Genomic DNA, 23,105 nt, shown 5'->3' with positions numbered 1-23,105 from the left:
CAGAAGGAGAGAAGGTTGTCACTGCACAAGGGGATGCAAGGAGTCTCTACACAAGTGGGGAGGGTATCAGGGACCCCTCGGGCAAAGGACGATGCATAGTTCCTTAAAAGGCCAGTGGGACTGGGGCAAGAGACCGCCAAAATGGAGCCAAGTAATCCCAGCTGAGGGACCAGCACTTGCAGACGTCTAGGTGTGTTCAAAGGTCATGGACAGCCTTGGGAAAAAGCTGAAGAGCCTGAAATTTACCCTGAAAGCTATGGGGAAATACTGAAATCCTTCCAGAATTTTAAGTAGAGCAGTACCATTTCAGAAACATGACAGTGTAGAGGCTGGGCTGGGGGAGGCCTTCTTTGTACACTGGAAGACCAGATGGCTACACTGCTCAGCCTGACAGGCAGGTGACATCCCCAGAGGCACGAGCTCCCACCTAGCCCTGTGCAAAGGGAGGCCATTGACCCTCATGTGCAATCCTTGTGTCTTTCAGGGGCCCAGGGCTCTATGGGACAATGGTCTTTTTCTTATTTTTCTTCTAAATCCTGAAAGCAATATACAATCACTGTAACGAGTGAAAATACATACTTGATTCTTTTCATTTATTTTTTACTGGAAGGAAATGAGATTATACCATAAAAATTAGCCTGCAATTTGCCTTTTATATTTAACAAAATATCATCCTTTCAAGTCAGTAAATAGAGGTCTACCTTTTGTGAGACCTGCACAAAACTCGGTCATCTATAACAAGTTTTATTCGTCCATCACCCTATCAACAGGCATCAAACAATGACCCAACAAGCATCCTTGTATATACGTCCTTAGAATAGAATCCCAGATGTAAGAGAGTTAAGTCAAAGATTCGTATGTTTTTTCTCCTAATAACTCTTTTCATATCACTTTCCACAGACCTAGAGGCAATTCACATGGCCAGCAGCAACACCCATTTCCCAGCCTCATCCCCAACACAAATGGCTTTTTAAAATTTCTGTTTGTCTGATGGGTCCTAGACCAGCCTCTTGTTGGTTTCATTGGGCCCTTCCCATCAATAAGATGGAGCCCCGTTTCATGTGATTTTCTGCCATTTGAGTTTTTCTTCTCCGAACGGCCCTTCCTCCACCAAATTTCTATTGTGTCTTCTCTTTGCTACCAATATGCAGAAGCTCTTTCTACATTAGGAACCAAAAGTCTTTGGCCACCACACATTTCTGCCATTCCATCACTTACCACAGGACTTCATCTGATAGTAAACCTTCACCTTCAACGCTTGCTTTACAAAATCAAAAGTGTTTATCTTGTCTTTCCTAGTTTCTTGGTTTCTGATTCTGACTGTTTCTTTTCCACCCCAAGGTTGAACAAGGATATTTCGTTGCTAAATTGTCTGTCTGCACTAGGGTCGCATACTCAAAATCACTACCTACCTTAAAGCAACAACATACTATGGTTCTCACACTTTAACTACAACTGGAGCCCCTGGAAACCCTCTGAAAAAAGATGAAAGGAAAAGAAAAATCATGATTTTCTAAAAGTCGTAAGGAGAGCTACCAAAGGCAATACAATTCTTTTAGAGCCACCATCATATTCTCCTTCCACCTCATTAGACATGAACCTCAAAAGAAAGTCACTCTTCTGACTCTGCTCTTGTGATCTGTATTTAAACTGAAAAGCATCAGGCACCTGGGTGGTTCAGTTGGTTAAGTGCCTGCTTTTGGCTCAGATCATGATCCCGGTATCCTGGAATCAAGTCCCACATCAGGCTCCATGATCAGTGGGGAGCCTGCTTCTCCCTCTCCCTCTGTCCCTCCCCCCAGCTCACGTTCTCTCGCTCTCGCTCTCTCTCACTTACTCTCTTGCTTGTTCTCAAATAAATAAATAATACCTTTAAAAAATTTTTAAAAAGAAAGCTGAAAAACTTCAAAGCAGCAACTAACTGGAGGCTGAGTCCTTTAAACCCTAGAATCCCTGCCACCGAGTTCATAGAAAACATGGATGTTGGGGAGGAATTGCACCGCACCAGCACCACGCCCACATCCTGGCGCTCAGGGAGATGGCTGAATGCGTGCTAGATATACAAGGTCTGAATGTGCTGAAGGGTGTCACAGGTACCTGGCTGTAATATCATACAAGCTTACAGCACAGCAAATAGGGACATATTGTATTTTTATTATAGTCCCTTTAAGACGGCCCCCGCCTCCAGACCTGCAGTCCCCTAAGCGCTAACACAACTTGCTCAAGGGTGGACCTTCATGGCCTTGCTCCTGGTTCCTCCAGCCCCAGCTGGCACATGGTCTGCCCACCGTGAACACCCAAGAAACTCTTGACTGAGCACGTACCCAAACATGGCAACGAGCAGGTTGACCAGCAAGATGTTAGTGGAGAGCATGTAGATGCACACCAGGGGGATGGTGATCCACTCGGGGAACCGAGGCAGGTTGTGCTCATCCAGCTCCACACACAGGGGCTTGGACTCATTCCCAGTGAAGGTGCAGTGGGAAAAGTCGTACGTGGTACCTGAGGACGTAGAGACCAAAAGGCAAGAAGAGGACCCTCTGGAGGGAACAGTACCACAGCGCCCCAGGGTGGGGATGGGGGGCACATGACAATGACCAGGTAGTGAGGGTAGCTTGGGGTGGTGGGAATGGTAGAAAGTGTTCTGGTTGCACAGACACTGAGGAGATAAAATCAACAAAACCACCTGATGAACTGGAGATGAGGAATGAAATCAGAGGAGATGTCAAGAACAGGATTTGCACAACTGCGTGAACGGTAGCGACAGACCCTAGAATGCGGACCTTGGAGAAAGTCCAAATCCTCACACATGACTAAAGCCACTGGGGAAAGGGCTGTCCCGAGGACAAAATACACTCCCTTAGGTAAAATGGTGACTACAGCTGCATAAGGGAAATAACACTAACTAACAACGTGCCTTTCCATCAGGGCACAGGAAAAGAGCTTAGGTTTTGGAAGAGGCTGCAGCAGAAGAGGCCGGGACAGCCCGAGGCCACAAGGATAATGGACAAAACACCAGAGAGCTCAGAAATGCAACCAGTAGGGCAGGGGAAACATCAGGATCGTCGTGTCCTGGCAAGACAGAACATGACAAGCCCAGGCTCTCATCAGCATCATAAAGATGCTTTAGACAGCTCATTCAAGACACACACTGGTCTGCACATGACCAGGCGTGAGCATATTAATGCCTTCTGTGCTGCCGCTCTCCTGCCTCTGAAGGATGCTCGGCAGAGGCTAAGGCCAGAAGTTGAGATTGCAGGTTCCTGTGCAAAATTTTCAATATTGCTCTTTTGGAAATAAATGGGCACCCAGTTATATAAGAGAGTACAACTCACAACACCCATTTCTGCACTAGTGAGGTTCATTGCTGTCCATGGCAATATCACTGTTGAAAACATAAGAAACGCTATTTTCAAGAAGTTTCAAAATTGCAGACTAACGTTGTTGGACATGTTGGCAAGGCAGACGTAAAAATCCCACTCAGACACAAAGAAAAGGTTGAGAGGGTCAGCGTTCAGTCCCTGGTATTGGCCCAACTTCTGCTCTGGGTCAGAGCAGGAAGCGCTGGGGGCTGGTTCTGGAAGCAACCACCTGCTCCCAGATGTCCCCTCCCAGGCCAGGTCAGGCTCACCATCCACGTCACTGGGCACCTGGCCAAACATGGCCAGATAGGGCTCGTAGATAACTGAGCGGAATATCCACCTCCAGCGATGCTCATTTTGCCTGAGGATCCCTTGCCTGGCCACGCCAAAGGCCACCATCCACACCGCAAAGAGGAACAGGAAGAAGAACACATCGACCAACTGTTGAGGGAGGACACAAGAACAGAGTCAGGTCTGTGCCCCATGGGGCTCATCTGCTCATTTGACTACAGGGAAGGGTGGAGGTTCTAGTCACCCAGTGTGAGTTTAAAAAAATGAACATTGCCACCTTGGGGTCTTGGGACATGTATCTCCCAGAATTGAAACTGATGCATTTTTGTTTATAGGTCTCCAAACCAACTCAGCACCAGAAATTTTCTGGATAAGAGACCGGCTTGAGAGGAAAAGAGGCACCCACCTCAGAGTACCTGTCCTTCTCTACCTCTTCTCATGCGCACATTCTTGAAATCCCTACATTGTGTCTTCAGTGTTTTTTTTTTTTTAAGGAAAATAAAAACTGTCTTTGAAAGAATGCACAGTTTTCATTTTTTTAACTTTTTGTACACACAGCATGACTTCATGGTGACTTGATGCCTCAGATATGCTTTGAATTAAAAACCACAAACTCAAAAGAACCTCAATGTTGGAAAGCAACCTCCAGATGAGCTAATCCAAATGCCCATCTGATTTAAAGACAGAAGCACGGGAGGTTTGGGTCATCTGGAAAACAAGCTTAGGAAACCAACATCGTCAGTGTGTAATCATCTTTCTGTTGGACGTCCCTATGGAACAGCGCTGGTAATGCTGATCTTACATCTATACCACATGTTTATAGAATTGAAGCCCTAATCTGTTGCACACCTCTAATAAACATATTAACCTCCATGGACCCCATCTATAAATGGCTATAACCATCCCTATTCTGTCTATGCTCTTACTGAGCTGTGACTCAGTTTGACTCATGTGACTCAAATGAAAGCACCTGGTAAAGAGTAAAATCCAAATAGATACCTTTCTTAGCAATGCACTTAACTAACCATTTGCTCCTAGTAGTCATCTTCTGTTAAATTTTAAGCTGAGAGAGGCCCCTGATTGAAAAACACATCAAGGAAAGCAAACCTTACCAATTGTGACATGTCTATGGTAAAACCCTTCTACCAACAACAGAAGAACTCTGGGTCTAGCAAGCAGAATGGCAACCACAATATTCTCCATGCTTACCATCCTCTGCAACATTATAATCTTGGGTCCTAAATTTCTGCTTACAGTGAAAATGTGGATCAACCTTAGAGTGAATATAATGTAATCCAGGCAAAAGATGACTCGTCCGGAATACAGAGAGGTTTTATTAGAAGGGTGGAGCCTATGGAAGGAAGGAGACATTAACAAAACAGTTCAAAATTTTGTGTTTTTTTTAATTTCTTTAAAGATTTTATTTTTTTTCAATGTTATGTTAGTCACCATACAGTATATCACTAGTTTTTGATGTCATGTTCCATGATTCATTGCTTGTGTATAACACCATGCAACTCCATGCAATCCGTGGCCTCCTTAATACCCATCACCGTGCTAATCCATAATAACCAAACACAAAGAAACATAGGGCCCTGGGAGCTAGTGGAAACAGTCCAAGGACACCACCTGTCAGTCACTGGTCTTCTGCTCCTGTGGCCTCCAGGAGAGCAATGACAGAGCTTTCAGAGGTTCTTGCCCTTGAATCCTTCATCCTCCAACACTTCTACTGCAAGAACTCAGTCACATTACCACTGACTTCCTCACTCCCACAGCCCCTATAATGATCCCAATCCGCATCCTTGCCCAACGTCTTGGGAAGTGGCTCTGCCAGGTTTCCCCTAATGAGACTTCCTTCATTTGTACCAGATCATTTGGTTAGCTCACCCCCTGCTAATGTATTTATTGAAAGCCTTATATGCCTTCTACCTGGAATTCTCTAGAAATCATGTGGTTCAAATGCTGAACCCCAGCAGGAAGGAAAATTATTGGAGGGGGAAATTGAGTTTTTACTCACTGCAAATTGCAGAGTGAGCATGGGTAGGCATATATATGAAGAGTCAGGCTTCTCTGCCAGAGGACATCATGCATACAGCTCAGGTATGACCATGAACTTCACCTTGAAGCTACCTGGGGAAGGCAGGCCTGAGGGAGGTGGGCATAGGCAATGCAAGCCATGGTTTGGGTGTGTCCCAATTTCTCTACCATGGGAAGTACACATTGCTTTTCAATGGTGATTCTAGATTGGTTTTTCTCATCCTATACTCTGGCTTTGAGAGACATTCTCCATAGCCAGCATCCGAGCAGAAGTACATTTTCAAAGATTATATGGCTCTCCTCAATTTCTAATCATCTCTCGCAAATTCTGTATGCACCAAGTATAGATCTGTATGCATCTCAAGTATAGATCACCAGGAGGGAAAAGAGAAGAGATGCAACTTTATGCCAGCCAAGCTGTGTCTCAAAGAGGTCGAGACAATGGCGTTTGCAATAATCTCAAAATGGGGGCAGAAGGGAAACGGACTCATCTTGGACTTGAAATACCAAAGACCCCTTCTTCACCTACCCACCCAAGGAAATCCAAAAGCACCTGAAACTGGGAAAGGTGGTGAGGTCTACTTACCGAAATACAATGCCTGCTATGAAGTAAAAAAGCCCAAGTGTGTCCATGACATTCCACAGGTCAGTAAAATAATTCACCCCATTCATGTACCACTGCAGCACAGAAAGGGACAGAGAGAGAACATCAGCAGCTGGGAAACATCAACTGGTTCCAGATTTCTTTTTTAAATGTTCACACATTTTTTTTTCCGGATCCTTTTTGAGCCGACAGTACGCCCTACCTCATACCCTGTGATATTCCAGGGGGACTGGAAAGTAGATTGCATGCTTGCTCTTCTGTTATGCATGTGTTGCTGACAAAGTCAGAAAAGGGACACAGGCATCCTTACTGTTCTTTAAAGATGAACCCACAGACAGTGGGCCCAACCTGTGTAGGCAAATGTGGAATACCCAGGCTACCCAGTACAGTGATATAAGCTGTGCACTGCACAATTCTAGAGGGTATTATCCATACTGTTGTCATCATAGATTTGTGTATTTATCATAAATACTTTTTGGCATGTGGCAATAAAACATCTTGATAAAAAGATTTTTTTTTAAATTTGTACACAGGGGTTGTGTGCTTCACCTGTGTGGGCAGATGTGTTTGCAGAAATGACTGACAAGAACAGTGTGCATCAGTGATCCTTTCATCATTTGTGCATATTGGCATGATTTCTCAGAAGAAGGCATGTCAGGAGATAAACAGAGAAAGGGCAATCCAGTAGAAGACCACATCTAGATAGCCTCTTGGTGTTCTGTCTGCTGGGTCTGGGGACCTCTGACCCTCTTGTTCATCTGTCCATTTACTGAGAGCCCACAGGATTCCAAACACCTGTGCTAGGCTCCTGGCACACTGGACCTCAGATTAAGTGCAACACAGATTCTCAAGGAAGCTATTGGCCCTGGGGCAAAGGTAGTCATTAGACATCCTTAAAATGAAACGTGGTCAGGACTGGAGGGGAAGTAGGACAAAACCCAAGGAAGCTCAGGTAAGGAAATCAGCATATTGCCTTGTGCGAGGCACGAAACCAATGCCAAGAAGGGTCATCAACTCAATCCTTTTGATTTCACTAAATGAACTCAGCATTATGGGTCCATCTGATACTCAAATAGCACGTTTCCTATTCTTTCCCCAAAAATAAAGCATAGGGAAACAAAAGCTAAGGAACTTTCCTGAGGCAGACAGCCAGCAAGTGGCAGGCTCACGGGTTCTGCGTCTCAGAGAGTTTCAACTTGTCAGCATCCCGCTGCTTCACTACCACCCACAGAAATCCTACAGCTTTAAACTTGGAAGGGATTCAGGAAACATCATCCATTCCTCAAGGAGTATCTCCTTTTCTTCATTTATAAATGCAAACAGCAGCTTTGGTAGACAAACGTGGTGAGAGCCTTATGCAATCAAGCCCCAAGGAAATAAAATCTCCCAGCCCCAAGGTGACCACACTTCTCTGTGGGAGCGCTGAATGGGTGGGTCCCAAAACCGAGTCAGCACACCTCAGCATCCACTGAGGTGGTCCCAGTCTCGCGGATTACCCACCAAGAACCATCTGCAAAATGAGAGCAGGTGGGACAGGCCCTACCTTCCACCTGTTCCCTCTAAAACCCTGGTCTGGGAGGTAGATACGTACAGGGCAAGCAGCAGCCCCAGCCCAGCTCAGCCTCTCAGAATCCTGGCCTGAGAGATGGAAAAACCCTAAATAGATCAGTTCTGGAGCTTGGAGGCACCACTGCAGTGAGAAAGCACTTTTTTTTTTTAATGAATAGAAGCCTTTTTTATGAATGGAATGACAGAGATGGGCTATATTCATAAAATACAAAAAACTCATTTCACCATATCTTTCAGGATTGGGGGATTCAATGAGCCTTACGACTGAACCGCACTTTCCAAAAAGGGATGGTGGAACTTGTCTCCTGTTACATAAATATCCACAACTTGATTACTGGACATTTGTACTTATGGACTGCCTTGGTTGAAAATTTCAACTTAGTTTATTACATCTGCCCCCATGGAAGGAAACATTAGGAGAGTATTCTTTGTGACACCCAGACATAACCTAAAACAGGTAACATTCTGTTCAGGTCTCTTTTTCTCCTGACAAGTGCGAGTTAGGTTCAGTAAGACAGCGCCAGGTCAGCAGGGGAAAGCAAACTGGGAGGATTCTAGCCACTGGAGCCTACAGCTGGAAGAGAAACAGCGACCCCGAGCGTCAGACTCCTTGAAGGAGGAGAATCTTGGAGGCCTTGTCCCGCAGCCCGGCTCACAGACTGCAAGATCAGCTCTCCCACAGCAGAGCTGGGCTTGGATCCTCTCTCCCAGCCCTCAGCCCAAGGTGCTCCCATATCATTGCCTTAATACACAGGACTGCTAAATTAAACTGGTCTGTTCAAAACAATGTTTAAAGAGAAGAAACATTTGCCTAAAGCTATATGCCTACATTTTCACCCTCCCCATCACACATCACGCTCTGTAAATGTAGACAGACTAGAGAGACTCAGCCAGAACATGTGGGCCTCACCTCCACCTGGCAGGCCCCCGGGAATGATTGGGAAGTGCATTATCTTACCCATGCACCTCTGCAGCTCACTTCCCTCCCCAGGATTGCTGCCCATCAGCCCACTGGTCACTCTACTCTATGTCCCTGCTCTGTGCAACACTGTACACTGCACCTGGACAACTCTGAGCACCTCACCTGGACAACACTGTGCACTGCACGTGGACAACCCTGCACACGGCACCTGGACAACACTGCGCATGGCACCTGGACAACACTTCACACGGCACCTGGGCAGCACCGCACACGGCACCTGGACAACACTGCACACTGCACTTGGGCAACACTTCACACGGCTCCTGGACAACACTGCACACTACACCTGGGCAACACTGTACACAGCTCCTAGGCAACACTTCACACTGCCTGCCCAGAGTCCTTCTCCAAACAACATACACTTGTCCTGAGTCTCCTTTGAATAAATAACTTAGTAGTTAAATGTACATACAACATTGTATGGAGATGTTTGTGACCTAAGACTTCAAAGTTCACTCTTTCAAATCCTCTAGGCCAACGTCCCAGTAAACACACAACTCATTGTGCAGTGCTGTTCTCTCCTTGGAAGCTCCCAGAAATGACCCTGCCGACCCTGTTAACTGGGAGAAAGCTACATAAGGACAGAGGTATTTGTGTGTTTGGCTCATTGCTATATCACCAGCGTCTAGAACAGTGCCTGGCACCTAGTAGGTACTCAATAAATAATTAAAAGGAATGCATGAATGAAGTGTTTGGCTTATGCCAAGACACATCTCCCTGCATCTTCCATCCAGGCCAAGCTCTGTCCTCTAAAGCAACCCAGAATAAGTCCTGTCCCCAGATCACCTGACTTCTTTCGATGCCTGGAGGAACCAAACAACACCTGGACTTTCACCTCATAGCCTTAGTGCAGTGAGGGAGACAGGGTCAGTCCCAAGACTCATGGAGAAATCACTGGGAGCATGAATGAGGAAGGGGAAAAGCAAGAAAAGAATTTTTTTTCACCACCCATTGCAGGAAGCAACCACCAAGAGCAGCATCAGCTCCAAAGGATACCTCGAGCCTCTTCCCACATCTCCCTTGCTCTGGCCTCACAAGCCACCATCGTGGCTCCCTCCATGCTCCCAGTCACAGCACAGCTCTGGGACTGAATTAGGAAGACCCTGGCTCAACAGCTCTTTTCTTAAAAAACATACACACACCTGCCAGAAGTACATCAACACCCTCCCTTGTGCCAGCCCCGAAGTGTCAAATATGAGTAAGAAATAAACATCTGCATTAGGCCATTTCCATGCCACTCACTTCTGGGCAACAGCAGCATATGCATGAGGAGCTGGAGAAATGCAAAAGGACCACCCAGAGGAGCTGGTGCTGGACTAGACCCACAAGGTTACCGCATAAGGCATCGGGGCTCCTTGCAATCATCTCTCACAGTAGGGAGATGCCCATTTAGGAATGAGGAACCAAACGATCAAAGAAATTAAGTAAGTTATTACCATACTTTCTATGTGCAATTTCTGCCAGCTTTTCTGTGCCCAGTCCCATTCCCTCTCTTTCTCTCAGTCTCTCTCCCTGCTTATTTATAAGTACCCGTGGCTTCTTTCCACCCTGGGCTATGACTTCACTGTTATGTGATTCTACTCAGTGACTGCATTTAGGGTGTCGGGCTGGTCACCTGATGTGAAGAAACCAGAACCACGGGGTGTGTTGCTCAAGTCTCCACAAACTCCATGCCTCTCCTGGAATCCTACACTGCTCCCCGGAACGTGAACAAAAGCCCACAGAGCTCAGGGACATGTGACTCAAGCCACCAGGGACCCCTCAGAGTCCTGCATGACCCCCTGGGGGACCCCTCCAGCTCCACCTGCTTCCACAGGCCCAGCAAGGCTCTGGAAGCTGCCTCACCACAGGATGGATACTTCAGCGGAAAGAAACCGCCCCCCACCCCAGTCCAAAGAGAACGGAGCTCCACGCCCTCCAGCTTGACAAAGCCTGTAACCTCACCATTTACTCCCTTCCTCTGCAAAACCTGCACTGGGAATGTTGTCTTTTTCTCTTTGCATCTTTGGAAATGGAGGACAAGGAGGAAGATAAGATCTCAGAACCCAGCCACACCAGGATAAGAGAAGGGAACACACATGACCTCGTGCAGAGACAGTTCCTACAATGGCTTTCAGGAGAGTCCCAGTAGAAAAGGTGCTGTTCCCTTACTTCCTCACATTGGCCTGGGCCCATTCCTGCTTTAAATGTTGAATCTCCTTGCATCTTTTCTTCTCTCCAGCATGATATTTTCACCCTTTGGCTGCTGACACACAGTAAATCAAAGGAGAACTAGCAAAAGATGACAGCCAGGAGAAAGAGACTATATGGAAGGGTTATGGGACAAACTGGACCCCCCAAAATTCAAACACTGGGTCCCAACCGCCATGTGTCTAGATAGAGCTGTGACCTCACGAGCCAGAACGTGGGGTCCTCAAGAGGCTGATGGGAGGTCACAGAATCTTCCACCCATCAGCAGGGTCCTGCCCTGAGGGATAGTTGCTGGAGACAGAAAACCCGTATGTGTCCATGCTCAGCACTGACTTGTGTCATTTGTCTTGTTCTTCCTCCACCTCTATGCCATCTCTATCCCCCATCTGCACCTTCTTGGCAGGGGAAGGCAGATGCAGGGCACTGGTGCCAGGACTCCTCCCAGGCCCCCTGACTATCGCACATATTGATAATTGATCAAGACACTCTCCTGCTGAGAACGGAAAAAAATCAGAACCATCCTCAATCCACAGCCCCTGAAAGCCAAAAAAAAAAGTCTATCAGACTTGACATGATAGTTGAAAGCAATGTAGGATTCCTACACTACGCGGCGACTCTGTGAGGTCAAGTACAGCATTCCGTGCCTCCCCCACCCAAATTTCTCATAACACCTGTCATAGTATCATGTAAACATCAGCAATGGGTATGATGTTGGATTTGGGCTCAGGAGGGACAACAAAAGTGACACTAATAGCAGTGCTCAAATAATCACTGAGTCTGAAAAGATCTTCTGGGATGACTTTTCATAATGCTCTAGGGACAGCATCATCCTTCACTCTCAACATTTATCCCTCTAACAGTGACTAACTGAGCACCTGCTATGTGCCAGGACTGGGCTAAAGTTTTGGGTTCAATGGCAGGGAGAGACTGCCAAAAAAGCAGATCCCAAAGAAACTGCAGAAAAGCACCATGAATAATTCACACACACTCCCTGAAATCCACAGGGACTTATATGACTTTCCAACACTGTCACTCTGACACACTGGGCATTAAGATGCTCTTAGCTTGAAAGCGCCCCCCCCACCCCAGCTCCCCTACCTCCCCTGGTGATGGTAATGGCAGGAGTGGGTTACAGTCCAAGGTCCATCTTCTCTTTGAACACCATTCCCAATTCTGAAGTAATTCATTTCCATCAATTAACATGAATCAGCAAGGAGCGAGCTCGGTGCTAAGAAACCTCACTAGAGTGCTAAGATGTTGAAAAGGCATCATTTACTTTAGAAAAATCATGACTTTGGAGCTTCAGAAGCAACTTCTGTTCCTCATTGGCTCTAGGGAGATGCCACCTGCTGAGGAAAGAAGGAGGTGTCTCACATGGGGACTGTCCTACCTGTCTCACTTCATCACAGAACAGGACAAAGACCAGTGCGTAGAGGACCAGCTCAGGGGAGTGTGGCACGGAGTGAAAATCCATGAGCAGCACATAGGCAAAGAGCAGGAGGAAGGCAATGTAGAAGACCACGTTCCAGGCAAAGACCACAAACGGGGAGGTGAAGAAGGCCACATAGTACCAAAGGATCTTCTTGTGCTTGTCGATGGGCTTCTTCCTGGACCAAGAGGTGAGAACACTGTCATCGCCCTCTAGAGCATCATGTCCTGCAGGATCTGCAGTCCTCCTCCTGAACATGGATGAATCCAGACCCACGGCCAGGGGCAGGGGAGCCAGAGCTGCCTTCTGAGACCAACCAGGCCAAAACTCAGCCCCTGACTTTCCAGGACCAACAAATCCAAGCTCTCCCTTGGACACTGAAGACATACCTCCACCGCTACCTATTTAAAAATCAAAACCAGGAAAAGCCAGAAAAGACCCCCAGCCCTACTGTGTAGGGATTCTCACGAATGTCATAAATTCCAGGCTTTATAACCCTCTACATAAGAACATGTACACACACACACACACACACACACACACACACACTTACACATACAATCATGTGTCTCAGTTTCATACCTAAAGGATACAAAGCCACAGCCAACCAAGGGGATAATAAACAAACACAGGATAATCTTCCAGTTCTTGGTGTCTCGGGAAATCTCTCCATACCATTGCTTGGAAAGAAAATTCTACAGGGAGACAAAGATAAAGGACATGGGTCATTATTAATGCAATGAAATTCAGGATGGTATGCAACCTCTCTTCCCAGCCCTCGCACCCCCTCAAAATAAATAACCCTCCAAATTAAGGTCTTCTCCTTTGGTGTTAGTTACCTGGAGTCTACGGGGCTATGATAAAACCATTCACAAGTCTGTTTGATTTTCAGTCCTTTCCTAACTTGGGTTCTGTGAACTTTAAAATAGAGGTTGTATGAGGCCAAATTCCCTAAAGCCATGAATTTTAACCACCTCTAATTCTTCTTATGTAAGTTTAAACAAGCGTCTTTCTGGCTCCTTCCTCCTCGCTGATTGCAAATGCACACACCCGTCCAGTGCTACCTGCAGGAACCCCAGGACTCATTGCTGGAGGCCGACAGGTGAGAGGAACAGGGCAACAGCTGGCATCTCAACATCAGCGGGAGTTGAAATGCAGGAAAACGCTCTTCCCAGACCACCAACCCCGGAGAAATGGAATGGGGCCTCCCACGAAGGTGGGAATTAGAAACCTCCGAGACCCACACTTCATGGCAACACAAAAGGGTGAGCATAGACTCGTCCACATCAAAGAAACACACAGCTCTCAGAAACGGCTCTGTTCGTCGGAAGGGGACTGGCGTGGATGCACTGGCTGGGAGAGGTAGGGCCCCTGTGCCACACCAGACCTTCCCTCTCCCAGAAGCCGCTTCTTCCAGGGAGCCTGCCAGGCTCTGCCTAGGCTGCTGAGGCCAGGCATGTGCTTGGCCCATGAGGGGCAGCCCCAACAAAGGACAAACTGCTCTTGGTGGGTCAACACCAACTTGCTTGCCACACCACGACAAGTTCAATACAGTCCCAGGAAGTCTCCATGGGTTTGAGCCCTGCAGAGCACAGTGGCAACACTTAGCACACCCATGTCTGCTTCCTTCCCTCACCATTCTCACTGCCCCAGCGCCCACATGCACTTCCTAGGCTCACCTTCACAACAAAGAATTTAAATCCTCGCTTTGGGGCCTGCTTCTCGGGGAGCCAAACAAAGACAGGTAATACCCAGCCTTCCTCACTCTTCTCTCCTGCCAAGATGGAGGAATACATCAAGCGGTATCACTAGCCCCCAGTCATAGGAGGCTCTCCCCTAGCTGGGGTTCCAGAGCCACCAGCGACACCTGACCCCAGGCAGTAGCCTGCACCCAGGAAGCCAGCTCCCTGGTCCTATGTGTCTGGCCATGAGATTTCTCTGAATATTATTGAATTGGTATCTGGCTGAAACCGCTGGGACCGGTAAGCTCGGACAAGATCAAGAGTCAGCCTTCCCCAGACCCCAAGCTCTGTGGCACCAACACGATGGGGCTTGGGGCCAAAGGAGCTGTGAGCAGAGTGTGGCCCTCCTTGGCCTCCAACTCAGCCCTCCGGGCAACCCTGATCCCAGAGCCAGCCTCAGTTCAACACGCTGATTATTGGCTTCATGGTGTAACGGGAAGTCCACAAAACAATCAACATGGAACCAAATCTCAGTTCTGCTCCTTCCTAGCAGTGCAACCTAGAGAATGTTCCAGAACCTCTCTGAACAACTGAGTCCTTATCAGTAAAATGAGATGACCTCCACTTCCACACATGCTATGAAGATAAAACATAATCACGTACACCATGTGGTGACAGATAAGTGTCAATCCACCCACATCTTCTTACTCCTCCCCGCTTCACACCAGACCCCTCCAACCGGGATTATGGGTGGAAAAACTCCCCTCGGCAAGCTGAGACACCAAGTGCAAACCACCGTTAGTTTAACTCAGTGGAGGAAACCTCTGGGCTGGCTTTACTCCATTTCATGTTGGTTCCTCTAGTGCCATTACTACCCATAATAACTATAACAGAATGCACTGAAGTCAAGGGCTGCATCTATCACATCCTATCTCCCCGAAACCCCCCAGCAACCCTTCCTTTACAGACAAGGGAACTAAGGCTCAGAGAGCTTGTGTGCCTTGGTCCATCACCACACACATAACTGGAGACACAGTGGACTGAGCCCCAGGTGTGGGATCCAGCAACCCAGCCCCTAAGTACAGTGCCTTACTGGGTGCTTGGTGGAAACCCCAAGAATGCTCTTTCTCCTGCACTGTCTCTTGAAGCCAGGGTCTCTACCTAAGCCTATGTGCTGCCATCTCCTGGAACGTCCCTCAATTTTCCCTTCTTCGGTTCTTTTATCAGAGGTGAAGGTCTGCTTTTAGCACTCTCTTGTTCAATGCCACAAAGAGCATCTGATGCAAAGGGCCCATCTCTGGAGGTGATGTTTGGTGACTGCACGCCGTTTACCTGGACCCCAGGCTGGGCGATGAAGTGCTGGTCCGTGGCCTCCACTGCCAGCTCTAAGCAGTTGCTTCCGCCCCAGGCTTCACAGGAGTACACCAGCAGCTGCTCCGCCAGGTCCTCGTCGCTGCTGTAGCACTCTGTGAACAGCTCTGCGGGGACACAGCCACCAGAGGGAGGGAAGCCAAGCCGGAGGCAGAGATGGCAAATACACAGACTGGGCCTGCCCCGCCCCCACGACCCAGCCCTGACTTGGTGAAAAGCCTGGTTTCTAAAAGGCATAGAGAATGCCGGCATGGCGTCATCCTCCGCTGAACAAAGGGGGTTTTGGGGGACACCACGCCCAACGCAGCTCCTGATAGCTGCTGGTGTCTGTAAGTGCCCACTGAATTGAGCTGCATGGAACACGGGGAGCTACCCCCCTTTTGTGGGGCTCAGGCCTGGGGAGAGACGCAGACCCGCTGCTTCCTTTCCCAGAGCAGCTGATCTCCCTTCCTTTACATTCTCTGCCTTGTGGTGAGGGCTTTTTGCCTCATAAGGCACCATGCGAACCAACCAACCAACAAGTGTAAGAAACACTGACCTATTGTTTTAAAGGTGTGCTTACACATGAGACCTAATGCTAGAAATTGAAGTATAAATCCTCCCGGGAAATTTTTTAAAAAGTCAAAATACTTGAGATCCATTTTCTGAGTTTAATCAGAAATTAATAAAATATCTTTGAAATGTAATATATTTTAAAAAGTGATTGGACACCCTTTTGGCAACACAGAGAAGACAAACGCATGAGCCTTTTTTTTTTTTTTTTCATTACACGAGACCACAAAGTTGTGTGCATTTTGCAGCTTGCCCCATTGCAAACTGAAAACTCCCAAGTGAGAAAGGAAAAACTTAGCAGGCCCAAACTCTCTGTCACCAGGAAACAACTGTTCTGAGTTTCTCACGCTCCTGCATGGTCCGGACCCTCTGGGCAAACCGCACTGACGAGCTTTGTTCAAGGATGACTGAACAGCAAACAGAAGACAGACATTCCAGAAGGGCAATGCTTAGCAGTGCCTCTCTCCCATCCCATTCCAGGTAACGAGCAATCACGCCCTGGAAGGGAGCATGGGCGGGTCACCTGCAGCCCCAGGAGAAGCCCCAAGTCTCCTAAACTTTGGGGGAGCTGCAGGGCAGGCAACAGAAGCCTTTAGTCATGTCACTCCAGGGGAATGAAGTCATGGGGAACCAACCCAAGATGCTGCTCTGACTGCTGCCTGGACCCTTGGTAATAAACCATCTGTGTCCCTGACCCAGTGGCGTAGGGTCTTCTCTCTATGAAACAGACAGGCTAACTTGATATCTAACTAACAGGTAAATATCTCAGATCTGGGGGCGCCTGGGTGGCTCAGTCGTTAAGCATCTGCCTTTGGCTCAGGTCATGATCCCGGGGTCCTGGGATCAAGGCCCACATCAAGCTCCTGCTCAGCAGGAAGCCTGCTTCTCCCTCCCCCACTCTCCCTGCTTGTGTTCCCTCTCTTGCTGGGTCTCTCCCTGCCAAATAAATAAATAAAATCTTAACAAAAAAGTCTCAGATCTGTCATAGTTTCTCAAAAGCATCCAAAAACACTCCTTCTCTGCCCCCAGACTGTGGTGCTGAGTTTCTTAGACCTAGCCTGTGTGTGGCCCTGGCGGTTGTGGGATGAGACACCCACATTGTCCTGCATCCATTCCTGGAAACATCAGTAAGTGGCACGGCTGAGGGGGTCTTTGGCTTCTGCCACAGCATGCACACCTGTGATCATGTGGTCTGCAACCCCTAAATCATGCCAGAGAGGGGAGCCTGGACATGCCACTGACCTCTGCCTCCTGGCCTATGAGTGCTACAGGTGCATGTGGGCGCCCACTGTGGTGGCCCATTCCTGGAGACTCACCAACTGCACGGGTCTCATACTCATTGGCCAGCTCCTCAGACTCCCCTGCGGCATTGATGTCATTCTTCACCTTGGCCAGAGTCTTCAGAAGCTTGCTGGCTCCCAGGGCTGCCAGAGTGCAGCCCCTGGTCTTTTAGATGGGTGGATAACGTTAGTTAATTCATAATTCCTTAAAGTGGTCAAGTCAACATTAATGTCAGGCAAGGACAAACTCTTGGCAGAAGCAAGAAGTGGTGAAATCTGAACCATTCATAATGATTCAGAATAAACTTTGCAATGTATACAAGACAATCTTGGCCCTGAAGATACAGTCTTGAATGTGGAATTAGCATATAAAAAGAAAATATCAAGATAAATGTTGTGAGTTGTTGGTAGAGTGAGACCTGACTGCCTAGCACCAAACTGTGGCAGCTCAAAGAGGGGAAGAGTGGTGGAGGACACGGGAGAGCTGATGATGTAGTTAGTAAGACTGTGCTCATGAACTCTATTCTCCATATCCAACTTTATGTTCTAATAATGGAGAAGGTAGCTTCTACCCAACTGAACATAAGCAATTATGTGCTAAATCACAAGGAAAAAAATTTCAATACATTCCCCAAAGCAGAATTTATACAAATCCTACTTCCTACCTCTAACGCAATAGAGCTAGAAATTATTTATTTTTTTTAGAAATTAATTTAATTAAACTTAAAAACTGTCTCCACTTGGAAAACACATACACACACCTGAGAAGCAAGTGCCTACTGGGTTGCTCACCAAGCATAGCTACCTTCCAGGGATCTCCCCTCTCAATCACGCCTCCATTGACATGGAAACAGAGGCACAACCATATTCACTTGACACAAGACATCCTATTTTATTGATGATGTCTTGGATTAGGCATGTGAGTTTTGAGGTCAGAACAGCCACAACGAAGAGAGCATTTGGGGTAAATTTGGCACAGGCCTAGACATTTACCTGCTCCCAAATGACCTTGGAGAGTTCCTTCTTGTTCTGAAGAATGGCCCAGATGAAAAGTGCTTGCAATGGGTGCCGAGTGATAGGAGACACGTCCTGCAAGGAGTTAGAGTGCATGGTCAGCATGCAAATAGAATATCCCCTTAGTAGATGCACTGGCATAGGAATGAAAGCAGGTGTCAGGATGTCCCAAGGGAGCACACCAAGCTTAGTATAGGAATCCAGTTCAACAGCACAGTGATGTGATTTTCATCACTGCAACTTACCGGGTAGGATAATTTGACAAAAATCTCTTACCTGTCATAAAAGACAACGTATGACTAGGCAGAAAGTCACAAAAGGTAGAAACATGTGCCAACAGCAATTTAAAAACTAAACAATTTCTGGAAGTTTGAAGAATTCCTCTCATCACATAAATCTGTTTCTCATCTTAAAAAGTCGCTCCAGGGCACCCCCATGGCTCAGTGGGTTAAAGCCTCTGCCTTCAGCTAGGGTCATGATCCCAGGGTCCTGGGATAGAGCCCCGCATTGGGCTCTCTGCTCAGTGGGGAGCCTGCTTCCTCCTCTCTCTCTCTCTCTGCCAGCCTCTCTGCCTACTTGTGATCTCTGTTAAATAAATAAATAAAATCTTAAAAAAAAAAAAGTCGCTCCAACTAAATTCTAACTTTCCTACAGCTTAAGTTCAATAATGACAATGTAAAAATTTGCTTCTTTCTTTGGAGCATTGTTCAAACTTTTGATTCCTCATACATGCGACAGCTGCTATTCAGAATTCCCTATCTTCTGATGGAAACTTTTCAGATTGAAAACAACATCTCTATTCCTTTTAAACTCCCCTACAGGTTTTACCAAGATCCAAAATGCTTTAGGAAGAATTATGGATACTGCAAAGGGTTTTAACACAAATAGCGTCAAACAGAAGCTTTTCTAAAAAGTTCCAATTCCTTCAAACAACTAACGCATTTAAATTTTTTTAATGCACCCACATACATGCATTAAAATCCTAAAATTACAGGAGATAATGACCTCATTTGAGTTTTCACAGAAGCAACAAGAATTTGAGATATGTAGTTGATTTGAGGGGTGATCTCAGGAAAACCCATGGGATAGTGAGAAAAGAAGATGGGAAAAGAAGGAACCAGTGGAAAGGGTGTGTTATCAACAAGTCATCATTGTCAGTAACTAGAGATTACTACCACAGGGAATCCTGGGAGCCAGTGTAGAACACATGCCTCAGAATTAGCTCCTCCAAGTGGGGAGGGAGCTGGGGTATTTATACACCAACTGCTGGTATTGACAGGACTCCGACCAGAACAAACCTTCAGCAAAGAGCTGCAGGAGCAGGCATTTGGAAACTTGGCCTGCCAGTGGTTGAAACACAAAGACCTGAAAGAATTCAGGTTGTACCTCCACAACAGGCTCCCAGATGGAAACCTGGATTATCCCTTTCAAAATATTCACTACCCCTTTTATCTACAAAGGAAAACTTGGCCGACCTTTACATGGGCAATTGATCACACCCGACACCAAAAGACTGAGACATGAACAGGGAGCCATTCATTTGTCCCTCTTCCTTGTCAGATGCCTTCAGAAAGTGTGTGTGCCACACCGAGATTTGCAATTAAGAAAAACCGCAACAATAATTTGAAGTATAGCACAGAGCTTAGAGCAAGATATCTGACTACACACCAGGTAGACTCATTATCTTAAGTAAAGGCAGTAGCAAAAATTAACAATGCCTACATGCTACCTACTTTATGGCAATAAGGGAAGAAGTGGGAAAGATGGAGGTCAAGATACTTTTTGTGGGAAGACTCAAAAGCAGACAACCCTCCCTGGTACATACATGAAATTCTACATCTATGTCATCCCTGCTACTTCTGTCTTCCTTCCGAAAGCCTCTCCGAAAGTTAGCCACCAGTTTCCAAACAAATGTGAGGAGGGCATCATTATATGAATTCTTGGCAATCTGCAGGTTCCGGTAGACGAGGGTGCTGAAGTGGTTGGAGAAGAGTTCAGTGAGGACGTCGTTGGTGAGAAACTTCCGCAGGTTCAATCCATTCTCCAGAAAGAGGCGGACAAACTTGGGCCTGTCCTTTATAAGAGCCGTGAACATGACTTCTTGAAGGTCTGCAGACTGTGGAGAAAGCAGAGAGGAGACTCAGACCCCATGGCCAGCCAAGGAAACAGAAAGTCTTTTCTTTCTCAATCACATCACATTTCCAGCCACAGAGTAAGAGTAACTTCAACTTCTCTTTTAATCCTGTTTGGGGAATAAATTTTATCTTTACAGCTCTGACACAATGTTGGATCATAGTTCAAACAGACAGGGAAGTGGCAAGGCAGAGTCTTTGAAGTCAGCCAGATGTGGGCTTGGAGGTGACCTGGCCTCCTGCTACTGTAGAGGAGAGATAATTACTCGGGGAGAATGTTGGTCAGTAATTCATCCCAGCGCCTGGCATGCAAGAAGCACCCGGGACAGTGCGGCTCACACCATCTCTCTGAAGTCTACAGTAGACACTGACTGTGAACCGATGGCCAGCCTGTTCACTCTGCACCTTGGGAGCTGTTCCTTCCAGTCATGTACCACCCTGCCAAGGGCTGTCACGTTACATCGCAGTCAGTCACTGGGACCCTTGACAGTTACACTTGGGTATTATTTATCTTTACCTCCCCTTTCCGGGCTCCCTGATAAACCTATCCCATAGGAGCTTATTGAGACTCTTATTAAAGATGATTAGTGTTTACCTCAGACACAAATGAGTGGGCAACAGGCTACACTAGCTTTCACGTCTTCCAAAATATACCTCAGAGTTGGGTTCAGTCGCCAACATTACCACTTAGAAGGTTCATAAAAATCCCCACATAGCCAGCATCGATTTAGGAGGGAAAACCAGAAACCCTGACAACACAGACAACCATCATCTAGAACCAAAGGGCAGCTGCTTCTGGGACCTGGAGTCTCTAGTCCCCAAAATCCCTATTACTCCACACACACACACACACACACACACACACACACACACACACACTCCTCATTACTGTCCACACAGCCCACTCCACTCCCGATGCTTGCCTGACCCCCACTTTCGGTGAATATCCTCTGCTAAGGACAGCACTGTTTCTGCCTCACGATAAACTCCTGGGGATCACACGTTGCCTAGACAGGAATTGTCAAGTGTCTCGTAAGTCCCTACACTGTCGTCCAGGTGGGGTAGGAAAGGAAAGGGGTGGCTGCCCCACAGTGGCAGAAGGGAGCTGCACCTTCTCCCCAGTCCTCAAGGCAAGTGTCCCATTGCCCAGCATTTCCCATATCCTTCTAGATCATTTGCCTTTCCGTTGGTCATACACTGGACAGGGCAGTGGGCCCCAAACTTCAATCAGTCACCTGGAGGGCTTATTAAAACACAGGTTGCCAGAGACTTCTTAGAATTTCTGCTGTAGCAAGTTTACATGAGGTCTGACAATTTGTGTTGCTCCCAAGTTCCCAGGTGATTCCCGTACCACCACCGGTCTGGGTGGTGGGAACCGCTGGCATACGCGGAAAGAGAAAAGCTTTGCAGTCAGACACATCTTGGTTTCCGGATCCTGGTTCTACCATTACCTACATGCATGACCTAGAACAAGACTGTCTCCGAGCCTCAGTTTGCTCGTCAATAACACAGGCGCTTGCCGGGGTGAAAGAGCTAACACAGGTCAAGGTCTTTGCAGAGATTTGAGGTCAGAGAAGGCCTTCCAAAAAATATCAGTAGCTCTTGATCCGCTGGTACCCAGGGAGGCCTGGATTATTAACCAGCAGAATGAGATCATCCCTGCTATGGGTTGGTATGGGAGGGGCAAGTAAGCTAACACCACGAACCTGCTTCGTGCACTGTAAAAGCTTACACAAATATCGCCATGGTTTCAAAGGCTTTTACCTGTTTTTCAACAAACACTTACAGAGTGTTTCATATGTGCCAATGTCCTAAGCGCTTCAGAAACATGATCTGATAATCATTCTAACAGCCCAATCAGAAAGGTAATGCCCTGATTCTACAACCATCACCTCCGTTCTCAGACGAGCGGTGGTGTGCGGGTACATGTTTAACAACCGCATCTCTGGGAGAAGATCATAAGCCCTGATTTGTGATACCTGCCAATTCCTGTGGTGCAAATGCTCCCACTGTGCCCCGTTTTCAGCCACCAGTGTGACCTCACTGAATGCAGAATTAGGAACAGACCTGGGGAAGCACCCACTTCATTGGCTGGTATTTCCAGCATGAAGATACAACAGATATAAATAACTTCCAGAGCATGCGTAGTAGCAAATGTTGTAAAATAATTAGAAAGTGATGCATTTTGACTATTTCTTGCCTTTGTTTTTAAGTTTAAAAATTTAATTCTGAGTTTATATAATTTAATTTTTTAGAATGACTGTATTTAACAACTGACTCATAAAATCTCTGAATCCTTAGCAGTCAGCTCGTGCACGCCAGTATGAGCTGACTCCAACACACCACCTATGGGGAAATTGGGGTACGGAGAGGAAAAGTGACTTGCAGAGGCTAAGTCATGCAGAGGGGCTGGATCTGCAGTCTGTTCTCTTAGCCATTATGCCCTTTACACTGATCTTCAGTAGAGTTAATACAATTAGATGTACCATTCAATATATGCTTAAGTTTATGTTTATTTGCACTACCTGACCTTACTTAAATAGAAGATCTCACACACAAGGATTAATTTACAAATCAATTAACTCGATCTACTTATAATTCTACCCTCTC

At 46.9% G+C, this 23,105-nt stretch overlaps 1 protein-coding gene across 1 annotated transcript in view; it reads right to left on the bottom strand.

Annotated features, from left to right (window-relative positions):
• The window catches only part of LOC111144051 (transient receptor potential cation channel subfamily M member 8), a 71,927-nt gene that overhangs the window by 17,345 nt on the left and 31,477 nt on the right, over positions 1 to 23,105 (bottom strand). Inside the window, exons 11-20 of the mRNA XM_022498134.1 lie at positions 20,189 to 20,479; positions 18,343 to 18,438; positions 17,386 to 17,515; positions 15,479 to 15,624; positions 13,047 to 13,159; positions 12,426 to 12,642; positions 6,277 to 6,368; positions 4,863 to 5,004; positions 3,632 to 3,803; positions 2,325 to 2,502 (exon numbers count right to left, since the gene is read on the bottom strand). Of these exons, the coding sequence (XP_022353842.1) occupies positions 2,325 to 2,502; positions 3,632 to 3,803; positions 4,863 to 5,004; positions 6,277 to 6,368; positions 12,426 to 12,642; positions 13,047 to 13,159; positions 15,479 to 15,624; positions 17,386 to 17,515; positions 18,343 to 18,438; positions 20,189 to 20,479 (1,577 nt within the window). The remainder of the gene's footprint in view (positions 1 to 2,324; positions 2,503 to 3,631; positions 3,804 to 4,862; positions 5,005 to 6,276; positions 6,369 to 12,425; positions 12,643 to 13,046; positions 13,160 to 15,478; positions 15,625 to 17,385; positions 17,516 to 18,342; positions 18,439 to 20,188; positions 20,480 to 23,105) is intronic.

Source organism: Enhydra lutris, unplaced genomic scaffold (genome assembly GCF_002288905.1).
Source record: "Enhydra lutris kenyoni isolate GAN:26980312 unplaced genomic scaffold, ASM228890v2 scaffoldscaffold1, whole genome shotgun sequence".
NCBI lineage: Eukaryota > Metazoa > Chordata > Mammalia > Carnivora > Mustelidae > Enhydra > Enhydra lutris.
The sequence above is the reverse complement of the archived record's forward strand: the minus strand, read 5'-3'. Positions and strand labels throughout refer to the sequence as shown.